At 22.9% G+C, this 12721-nt stretch overlaps 1 protein-coding gene across 1 annotated transcript in view; it reads left to right on the forward strand.

Annotated features, from left to right (window-relative positions):
- Nucleotides 1–1097: 1097 nt before the first annotated feature.
- LOC145296682 (calcium and integrin-binding family member 2-like) overlaps nucleotides 1098–12721 on the forward strand; it is a 115376-nt gene continuing 103752 nt past the window's right edge. The window contains exon 1 of the mRNA XM_080142633.1: nucleotides 1098–1330. Within this exon, the coding sequence (XP_079998759.1) occupies nucleotides 1280–1330 (51 nt within the window). The 5' untranslated portion in view covers nucleotides 1098–1279. The remainder of the gene's footprint in view (nucleotides 1331–12721) is intronic.

Consider the following 12721-nt stretch of genomic DNA (forward strand, 5'->3'; position numbering starts at 1 on the left):
ACTTTGGAATTCTCTCTCTGTTTCTTGATTCCCTTGCTATACTAACCCGCAGAAGTTTAAATGTAATGTGAATAGACCTCTCGCTTTTTAACTCCTCATATAGTTTCCAGTAGATATGATTCCAATTAGTAGCCCCTCACGTCCAAGTGGCAATATACTTTGTTTGGGGTAAAAATTAGTACGACGAAAAGGGAAAACAACGAGCTTTTTTATTGTTAACAAAAACGATAAGTATTTATAGATGTAGATAAGCGAAATTTAGGACAATGTCCGAGAAAAAATAACACAGTGAAGAGATTTTGCTGGTGAAGGTCTACGAATATTTTATCTTCCAGTGAAGATAGCCGGTGCTCGGGTGTCCAGTGGACAAAATCAGATGAGAGAAAAGAGGAGACGCCTTTCTTGGTTGCTTTCAGGAAACTCTCTGGTGACTGCAGCGTGTATCCCACGTGATGTTGAAGTAGTACACAAAGGGGTCTTTAATTAAATATTGCATGGAAGCTGAATGGGCGGTTTGTAACCAAATCACCTGACAGGGACTTCTCTCCGCGAAGATAAATAAATGCCATGTTTATGGCTGCTATAAATGAACTAAAAAGGCGTTGGTTTGCCGTAAAGTAGGCAAACTAAACCAAGCTCAGCCCCGACCATTACTAGCCGCCATTTAACTTTCAAAAGAATTTTGTTTGTGCGTGACTTTTTCCTTTCAACTATCTGTCGGACATAAAACAGATTCTATGTCGCTATTTATTCGCAGTAGATTATAATGATTGACCTCGTTATATAATAATGAAAGTGAATAATACCAAGTATTGTAATGTAAAGAAGAAGAAGAACCGAAAAAGAAAAAAGTAAAAGAAGAAACAGAGAAGAAGAAACAGAGAAGAAGAAGAAGAAGAAGAAGAAGAAGAAGAAGAAAAAGAGGAGGAGGAGGAGGAGGAGGAACGAAAAGAAACAATGAAAGAAGAAAAAGAAGAAAAAGAAAAGGAATGAAGAAGAAGAAGAAGAAGAAGAAGAAAAAGAAGAAAAAGAAGAAAAAGAAGAAGAAGAAGTAGAAGAATACAGGTGGTTTAAGTACTGCGGATCGATTGTGAATTAATTTGCTCGAGCAGCGTCCTACCTGAGTGTTGTCCAGCTGGCGCCATCGATCGAGGCCGAGAATCGAGTCGTCAACGTCTCTCATTCTTAGCACGTAAGGCGATGACACCAAAGCACTACTTTTAAGCGACTATCCCAACTATCTCAGCGTAAAAGTAACGGAGACCCTGTTTCTCCCAAGATGGGGCAAACCAACAGCGTCTTTACAGAAAAGGAAATGGACGATTTCGAGGTAGAGTATGTTTCCGTTTCTAGCAGTCGAACTCTTTTTATCAACATCTTTTTTTTTTATGTTTCCTGATATATTTTTCTCGCACTCTTTAAACGCTTTCCTCGATTTTCCATGAAGTAAAAAGTAAACTTCATTATTCGATCTCATTATTTGTTCAAATTTATTGTTTTTGTTCAGTTTTATATATATACTAGCACGTCTGTCGGTGTTGTCCGGTCGTAAAATACGATTAAATATTATCTTTTAATTTATGCAGATTTCGAATTTATTATGATAGAGCTAATACTATATTGATTATTATATTGTACCCAATAAATAGCTGTGATTTCAAAAGTTTTAAAAAATATATAACTTGGGTACCATCAGCTAGAATCGAATTGTTCTCCAGCGGTGATCTAAGAACAGAAGGACATCAAAACTTTTAAAATTAACGCATTTTAGTGTATAAATGTATATTTGCGCATGCGTAGAGGAGCACTTCAGATAGACTTCCGCCTGACAAGTTCCAAGTTTTTAATTTTGACCCATTTCCAGCTATTTGTATCGGCTAAATGCAACTCAAATTTATTCTACAGATCAGAATCCCCTACATATCAAGTTTCAAGTCTGTAGACCAAAAATTGACAAAGTCATGTTACATATATATATATATATATATATATATATATATATAAAGTAATCGCGTTCGTGTGTGTGTTTGTCTGTGTGTACAACTCCCTATGATCAAAGAAATGTAAAGTGTCTACAGTGTGTGTACACCTCTCCTGACCAAGAAATATTAATGCCCATCGCGCTGGAGGTCTTTCTGTGTTGCTCGCTCAAACGCCCACAATGGCAATTGTAGGCCTAGACTTGACAAAAAAAAAGGTACCATCCGGATTATGTAAAGGTGGGCATGTGGTAGCCTGACACCTCCAGGCATAGCCATCGCTTACCTTTCCTTGTCCACATGATGCACAAGTTTTCGTCCGTGCCAGTAATTTTTTTTCTTGACAAAAGTCGAGGACTCAAGTTAGTGTTTCTAGCTGCTCACTTAAGACTGTAAAATTCATGTTTTTTTAGTTTTTTCTGACGTTAAAGTACGAAATTGTGTGCTTTTTTTTTTTACTAATTTATTTTCTTTTCTTCCTATTCCAAATTGTCGTCTGCTGCTTTGAATTTTCAACTCGCGCGAACGCGCGTCGCGTTGAAAACCATCGCGCTACATTGTCATTGGTTCAGCTTTATGTTTCGTCAGACGGCTTAATTTTCTCGGCGACGCTCGGCTTACTCCGGCTGTTGACGTCATGTTCCGGAGAAAGCCGGGCGTGCGCTGAGTTACGTCTGGATCACTCTCTGCATGAGTACAAACTTTTTTTATTTGTTATTGTTGAGTTATCCGGTTGTTGTTTTTTTTTTCACTGTATTTAGTAGTTTTACGCCGATATAATTCATCGTTCTGTTTATAATTGTTTATTTTTTATTAAAAAAACATTACAGCCATTGAACTATAAGTAGTTTGTTTGCCATACTTATAGGTAAATGTGCACTGAACAGATAGCATAATACTTCAAATTAAATTCAAATTTTGATATATCTTTTAATTTAAACGCGAAAAAAAAAGCAATTGGGACGCTGAAAACGTACACCGTAAAACAATACGTTGTAAAATGCTCTTATGGTTGTCAACGGGTTAATGTAGATTTATTTGTAAGAAAATTGCGTCAAAATAACTTAACGTAATACGGAAATGAACGATGTAAAAAATGCAGAAAGTATTAGCAATTTTTTATTTGGATAATTTAAACGTGAAAAAAAAAACAATTGGGACGCTGAAAACGTACACAGTAAAACAATACGTTGTCAATGGGTTAAAGTTGATTTATTTGTAAGAAAATTGTGACAGTATAGTTGTAATGCAGAATAGTTGCAAAACATCCCCACCCTTCCCATGTTAAATAATAATTTCTAAATAATAGCGTTAATATTTTAGTGCGAAGATCAAATTCTGCAAAAGTAGCGATTTATGTTTATTTGTTTACGCTGTTATGGGTTTATGTTTATGTACGCATACGCAACCGAAAGTCGTAAACCGGATGTTGGGTTACAATACCCATTACAAGGTTATTTGGGTTTTATAATTATATAGATTTAATATAAAATATAAAGTGTTACCATATATGATATCACATATATCGCTATGGTAAAATTATTACCATAAATCGGTATTTTTTTTTTTTTTTTTAATTTACCGACTCCTCGTAATTGTCGACTTTTAGAAGTTTTGGGGGACGCTGAGAACGAATATTGCATTTATTTCTTGCGCAAACGATTATTCATATTTAAAGACATTCAGTGTCCAACGTAATCACTACAGTTTGGCAAGCAAGATGGCCGCCCGTGCATTTACTAAAAAACACCAAAAAGAGCCAAACGAGTCACAAAAATGACCCCAGGCCTCCTTTCATTTTCTCGTGATTAGAGAAATAATTATTTTTATAATAAAAAAAGACATTTATTTTCGTTTTTTGACACACACCGATTTTTTTCTTCTAACACCAAATCTGATAACCAAACCTGTCGCAAATTTACAGTTTGCATGGTATGAACTCCTGGACTTTGGGACTTTTTGAAGAAATGTTAGTTTAAATAAAGTAGGGGATCACTTTTCTATGATAATTTAACCTAACATGAGTACCCACACGTTGACCCCCCCCCAAAAAAAAAATTTTTTGTCTATATTGGGGCGTTGTTGTACTTGTACTATCTAGAAATGTTTCCTGTGAAGGTGTGTTTTGCAATGAGCATAAATAAAAAGTCAAGGTCAGACGTTTAAAACCATTGGCGTAGACCTGACATCAGACTTCTTCAGTCACGGTATGTTCTACGTCTCCATCAGGGCATGAAGTTCAGAAAAACTCTACATTCTGGCTCCAAATCAAAGAAGCAGAAATGTAGTTTAACAAGAGGCTCTTCAATAAAAAGTTCTACAAAAGGATATGATGAAAAACTGATATGATCTGATTGTGGTATGTTTTCAGTATTCAATGTGTTAGATAAGATTTAAGCATCGAGTTGAAATTTACTTCCCTCTTACAACATCCAATTACTGGAAAGGTGCCCATAAATCGCGTACCTAAGTGTGCAGAAAAGTCTCGTGCGATGCGCGGGTATCTTTGCTAGTATATATATATTTTGTTAAAATTTTATTGCGTCTGATTTGTTTGCTTCTTCGACCTTGATTCTCAAAATTATGAATGGCGACAGACTTTTAAAGACATAGGATTATTCTTTTCAAAAATGAAAATCCGACTTGGGAACAAACAAAATATCTAGTTGTCTTATTAATTTTTTTAACGATTAAAAGCATCACTTTGATAATATTGTAACAAATTTGAAACGAAAAAATGTCTTGAAGCAGCTGTTATTTGTCAAAAAGGAACGAGTTAAAAAACAAAACAAAAAAAACAATTCCTCGCTTTTGTAAATAATATATTACCGTTTGACAAATGTCCCGCTTTTCTAGTGACCGCCCTGGACATATATATATATATATATATATATATATATATATATACTAGCATGGGTACCCAGCGTTGCCTTGGTTGACATGAAGTTCTGTTTGAAACACACCTGTATGCTAATCATCTTCATCATGAGCAACGTGGATACCCCCACAACAAAAATAAAAGAACGGATGAAAACATGTAAATGTAATCGCCCAAAAAAAGAAGTACGTGATACCCTCTCCATCAGATATTCCAGCAGAATGGGCAACAAAGAGAAGAAACTATTCTCCGAATATTGAGCACTGGAAAGACCCCCCCCTGCAAAGAAAAGATAATTAAAAATAAATAATTACAGCTTTTGTTTCAATAAAAATAGCAGCGAATGCCCGTGCGATCGCTAAAAAAAAAAAGAAAAAAAAGATCTACCAAAAATTAATTCCCAAAACAATAAAGTTACATTTTTCGTCATTTTATATTTCTAATGTAATTTTCCCCTCCCCCTCCCCCTCCAAAAATAAATTGAATTTGTCATATTTTGGGGTTCGTTCTGTTTATAAAATTGTTAGGTAAAAGTACAGAGTGGTTTCATAAAAATTAATTAAATTTATCGTTATTTTATGTTTCAAATGTAATTCCTGCCCCCCACCACTACAAAAAATTAAAATGTTTTGTATTTGTCATGTTTTGTTCCCCCTCCCTCGATCGCCAAACTTGAAAAAATGCTAGAGATGACATGTCTGGTTGAACACTTTGTGACCAAAAAGTGAGTGCTCATTTTACGTTAAATTTAAATAGAAAAGTTATCCCCCACGCTAAAATATTAATTTTTATTTTCAAAATTTATTCTTTCATATTATTTATAAAGACTGCTTAAAGGTATTAGGCCACACACACAAAAAAAAAAACAGGTCTTAATTTTTTTGGTCAATGTCAAGTTTCTTTTCAACTCCCCCAAAAACTTTAAAATGACGACTTTTAATGTTCCGTGGTACTGAAAACGAATATGACGTTTAAATTTGGGGCAGATAAGTACTTTTCATGATATGAAAAAATTACTTTTTCAAAAAGTGGGGGATCACTTTCCTATATAAATTTAACGTAAAATGAGCACCTACTTTCTGATCACCTAGTAATTTCTTCATATCATAAAACAAATTTAACTGTGATATTCGTTTTCAGCACTCCCGAAAATTGGCGCTGTTTCTTTTTTACTAAGAGATACATTCATATTTTCATCTCATAATTTAGGACGCTAATTATGCTGTTAGTAAGTTTACAATAGCATACATTTGATATTCGTTCTTTTTTCATTATAGAACTTGTATAGTTGTTAACAGGTGCCTCTGCAGTTTAACATTTCACACAAATTCTGTTTATATTAGGAGGTGGTTAAGTAAAGTACAGGAGCACATGGTAAAAACTATACAAATTCTATAATTGAATACCCACATCAAAAAAAATATATATGTATTTGTAAACCGCTCGTGTAAGCATACTGACAGCATTATTTACGTCCTAAATTATGAAAACATAAACGAATCTCTTAGTAAAAAAAAAACAGCGCAGGTTTTCGGTGGTGATGCAAACGAATATCACAGTTAAATTTGTTTTATGATATGAAGAAATTATTAGGTGGTTAGAAAGTGGGTGCCCATTTTACGTTAAATTTATACAGGAAAGTGGTCCCCCACATTTTGAAAAAGTAATTTTTCATATCATATATATGTCTATATAAATAAAAAATATTATATATATATATATATATATATATATATATATATATATATATATATATATATATATATATATATACAGGGTGTTCACAAAGTCTGGCTACATTATGTAGCCAGACTTTGTGGAAGCATTCTGTAGATTATGCAGCCAGACTTTGTGGGCACTCTGTATATACATATATATATATATATATATATATATATATATATATATATATATATATACGTTTTATTTTTTATTACCGTATTTTTCTGATTAGTTACATTATTGTTTCCGCTACACGACAGTTTTTTTTTTGCCCGTCAGGTAGCTTCCTCAGACTTTCTGTAATAGTCTGAGGAAGCTATCTACGGTAATAAAAAATAAAACGCATATTTGCTCTACGACAGTATCGAGCACTGTCTTCACTTCAGGTTTTCATTAATTACCATTACTACTAAACAAAATTATATATATTTTATAGTTTATAAAAAAAATTATATATTTTTTAAACGTTATAAATAAAGTTATATATATTTCAAAGTTTATAAACAAAATTATATATATTTCATAGTTTATAAACTAAAATTATATATATTTAAAAGTTTATAAATAAAATTATATGTATTTTAAAGTTTATAAATAAAATTATATATATTTTGAAGTTTATACATAAAATTATGTATATTTAAAAGTTTATAAACAAAATTATATATATTTTATAGTTTATAAATAGAATTATATATATTTTATAGTTTATGAATAAAATTATATATATTTTATAGTTTATAAATAAAATTATATATATTTTAAAGTTTATAAATAAAATTATGTATATTTTACAGTTTATAAATAAAATTATGTAAATTTTAAATTTATAAACAAAATTATATATATTGTATGGTTTATAAATAAAATTATATATATTTTAAAGTTTATAAATTAAATTATATATATTTTATAATGTATAAATAAACTTATATATATACTAAAGTTTATATACAGAATTATATATATTTCATAGTTTATAAATAAAATTATATATATTTTATAGTTTATAAATAAAATTATATATATTTTAATGTTTATAAACAAAATTATATATATTTTACAGTTTATGAATAAATTATATATATTTTATAGTTTATAAATAAAATTATATATATTTTAATGTTTATAAATAAAATTATATATATTTTAAAGTTTATACATAAAATTATATATATTTTAAAGTTTATAAATAAAATTATATATATTTTAAAGTTAATAAACAAAATTATATATATTGTATTGTTTATAAATAAAGTTATATATATTTTAAAGTTTATAAATAAAATTATATATATTTTTAAGTTTATACATAAAATTATATATATTTTAAAGTTTATCAATAAAATAGTATATATTTTATAGTTTATTAATAAAATTATATATATTTTAAAGTTTATAAATAAAATTATGTATATTTTAAAGTTTATGAATAAAATTATATATATATTATAGTTTATAAATAAAATTATATGTATTTAAAAGTTTATTAATAAAATTATATACATTTTATAGTTTATAAATAAAATTATATATATTTGAAAATTTATAAATAAAGTTATATATATTTTAAAGTTTATAAACAAAATTATATATATTTTAAAGTTTATAAAAAAAATTATATATATTTTAAATTTTATAAAAAAAATAATGTATATTTTACAGTTTATAAATAAAATTATATATATTTTACATTTATAAAAACAATTATATATATTGTATGGTTTATAAATAAAATTATATATATTTTAAACTTTATAAATAAAATTATATATATTTTAAAGTTTATTAATAAAATTACATATACTTTTAAGTTTATTAATAAAATTATATATATTTTGTAGTGTATAAATAAAATTATATATATTTTAAAGTTTATACATCAAATTATATATATTTTAAAGTTTATAACTAAAATTATATATATTTTATAGTTTATAAATAAAATTATACATATTTTAATGTTTATATAAAACATTATATATATTTTAAAGTTTATGAATAAAATTATATATATTTTATAGTTTATAAATAAGATTATATATATTTTAAAGTTTATAAATAAAATTATATATATTTTAAAGTTTATACATAAAATTATATATATTTTAAAGTTTATAAACAAAATTTTATATATTTTATAGTGTATAAATAAAATTATATATATTTTAAAGTTTATAAATAAAATTATATATATTTTTAAGTTTATGAACAAAATTATATATATTTTATAGTTTATAAATCAAATTATATATATTTTAATGTTTATAAAAAAATATATATATTTTATAGTTTACAAATAAAATTATATATATTTTAAAGTTTATATATAAAATTATATATATATTTCCAAGTTTATAAATAAAATTATGTATATTTTACAGTTTATAAATAAAATTATATATATTTTAAGTTTATATGCACAATTATATATATTTTATAGTTTATAAATAAAATTATATATATTTTATAGTTTATAAATAAAATTATATATATTTTAAAGTTTATAAATAAAATTATATATATTTTAAAGTTTATGCATAAAATTATATATATTTTAAAGTTTATAAATAAAATTTTATATATTTTATTGTTTATAAACAAAATTATATATTTTGTATTGTTTATAAATAAAATTATATATATTTTACAGTTTATATATAAAATTATATATATTTTAAAGTTTATAAATAAAATTATATATAATTAAAGTGTATTAATAAAATTATATATATATTAAAGTTTATAAATAAAATTATATATATTTTATAGTTTATAAATAAAATTATATATATTTTTATGTTTATAAACAAAATTATATATATTTTAAAGTTTATGAATAAATTGTATATATTTTATAGTTTATAAATAAAATTATATATATTTTAATGTTTATAAATAAAATTATATATATTTTAAAGTTTATACATAAAATTATATATATTTTAAAGTTTATACATAAAATTATATATATTTTAAAGTTTATAAACAAAATTATATATATTGTATTGTTTATAAATAAAGTTATATATATTTTAAAGTTTATAAATAAAATTATATATATTTTTAAGTTTATACATAAAATTATATATATTGTAATATTTATAAACAAAATTATATATATTTTATAGTTTATTAATAAAATTATATATATTTTAAAGTTTATAAATAAAATTATGTATATTTTTAAGTTCATACATAAAATTATATATATTTTATAGTTTATAAATAAAATTATATATATTTTAAAGTTTATAAATAAAATTATATATATTTTATAGTTTATAAATAAAATTATATATACTTGGAAGTTTATAAATAAAATTATATATATTTTAATGTTTATAAACAAAATTATATATATTTTAAAGTTTATAAATAAAATTATATATATTTTAAAGTTTATAAACAAAATTATATATATTTTAAATTTTATAAATAAAATTATATATATTTTAAAGTTTACAAACAAAATTATATATATTTTAAAGTTTATAAACAAAATTATATATATTTTACAGTTTATACAAAAATTATGTATATTTTACAGTTTATAAATAAAATTATGTATATTTTAAATTTATAAAAAAAATTATATATATTGTATGGTTTATAAATAAAATTATATATATTTTAAAGTTGATAAATAAAATTATATATATATGTTAAAGTTTATTAATAAAATTACATATACTTTTAAGTTTATTAATAAAATTATATATATTTTATAGTGTATAAATAAAATTATATATATTTTAAAGTTTATAAATAAAATTATATATATTTTAAAGTTTATAAATAAAATTATATATATTTTATAGTTTATAAATAAAATTATACATATTTTAATGTTTATATAAAAAATTATATATATTTTAAAGTTTATGAATAAAATTATATATATTTTATAGTTTATAAATAAGATTATATTTATTTTATAGTTTATAAATAAAATTATATATATTTAAAAGTTTGTACATAAAATTATATATATTTTAAAGTTTATACATAAAATTATATGTATTTTATAGTTTATAAATAAAACTATATATATTTGAAAGTTTATAAATAAAATTATATATATTTTAAAGTTTATTAACAAAATTATATATATTTTATAGTTTATAAATAAAATTATATATATTTTTATGTTTATCAAAAAAAATATATATTTTATAGTTTACAAATAAAATTATATATATTTTAAAGTTTATATATAAAATTATATATATTTCAAAGTTTATAAATAAAATTATGTATATTTTACAGTTTATAAATAAAATTATATATATTTTAAGTTTATATGCAAAATTATATATATTTTATAGTTTATAAATAAAATTATATATACTTTAATGTTTATATATAAAATTATATATATTTTAAAGTTTATGAATAAAATTATATATATTTTATAGTTTATAAATAAAATTATATATATTTTAAAGTTTATAAATAAAATTATATATATTTTAAAGTTTATGCATAAAATTATATATATTTTAAAGTTTATAAATAAAATTTTATATATTTTATTGTTTATAAACAAAATTATATATTTTGTATTGTTTATAAATAAAATTATATATATTTTAAAGATTATAAATAAAATTATATATATGGTACAGTTTATATATAAAATTATATATATTTTAAAGTTTATAAATAAAATTATATATATTTAAAGTGTATAAATTAAATTATATATATATTAAAGTTTATAAACAAAATTATATATATTTTATAGTTTATAAATAAAGTTATATATATTTTAAAGTTTATAAATAAAATTATATATATTTTAAAGTGTATACATAAAATTATATATATTTTAATGTTTATAAACAAAATAGGATATATTTTATAGGTTATAAATAACATTATATATATTTTAAAATTATAAATAAAATTATGTATATTTTAAAGTTTATGAATGAAATTATATATATTTTATAATTTATAAATAAAATTATATATATTTTAAAGTTTATAAACAAAATTATATATATTTTATAGTTTATAAATAAAATTATGTATATTTTAAAGTTTATATACAAAATGATATATATTTTATAGTTTATAAATAAAATTATATATATTTTATAGTTTATAAATAAAATTATATATATTTTAATCTTTATATATAAAGTTATATATATTTTAAAGTTTATAAATAAAATTATATATATTTTATACTTTATAAATAAAATTATATATATTTTAAAGTTTATAAATAAAATCATGTATATTTTAAAGTTTATACATAAAATTATATGTATTTTAAAGTTTATAAACAAAATTATATATATTTTTAAGTTTATAAAAAATATATATATATTTTATAGTGTATCAACAAAATTATATATTTTTTTAAATTTATAAATAAAATTATATATATTTTAAAGTTTATGAATAAAATTATATATATTTTAAAGTTTATAAATAAAATTTTAACATACAGTAACATATATGATTATACGCGTATTCATGTTATAGATAAACACGTACTACAGCAATACGTTTATGTACGACAAATTCATCTGTCACTTCAGTCATTTTTGGAACAGGATTTTAGGTTTTTGTCCTTATTGGAAATTAAACCGACGGTATCGATGTTGTTCTGATTTTTTATAATATATTAATAAATGAATATTACGCTCTTATTTGGAATTTTTCATTATAATTAAGTATCCTGATCGGGTTATCTCTCACTAATTTAATGTATATATATATATATTCGGTAGAGCACTCTCGTAAATTATCTTACTCGCTACTTAATTTAGCTGAAATAATGCGAAGCTCGCGATTTGTTTACAAACAAACGTTTGAGCCCTCTACGAGTGGCGGACGGATGTTTATTTATTTAAATAGACATTCGGACAGTTTAATTTCGGCCACCGATTCCGTAGTCAGGGGGTAGGACTGCCGACTGTCATCACGACGGTTCTAGGTTCGATCCTCGGTTTGGGAGAGGTGTTAGTCTAGCGGCACTGATGAGTTGTGAAACAACGAAACAGGTCTGTATGTCGATGACTAAAATATATTTTATATACATATATATATATATATATATATATATATATATATATATATATATATATATATATATATATATATATATATATAGTGCTCTTTATATGCG

This window comes from Euprymna scolopes, chromosome 17 (assembly GCF_053919585.1).
Source record: "Euprymna scolopes isolate OS-2025 chromosome 17, ASM5391958v1, whole genome shotgun sequence".
NCBI classification, from domain to species: domain Eukaryota; kingdom Metazoa; phylum Mollusca; class Cephalopoda; order Sepiida; family Sepiolidae; genus Euprymna; species Euprymna scolopes.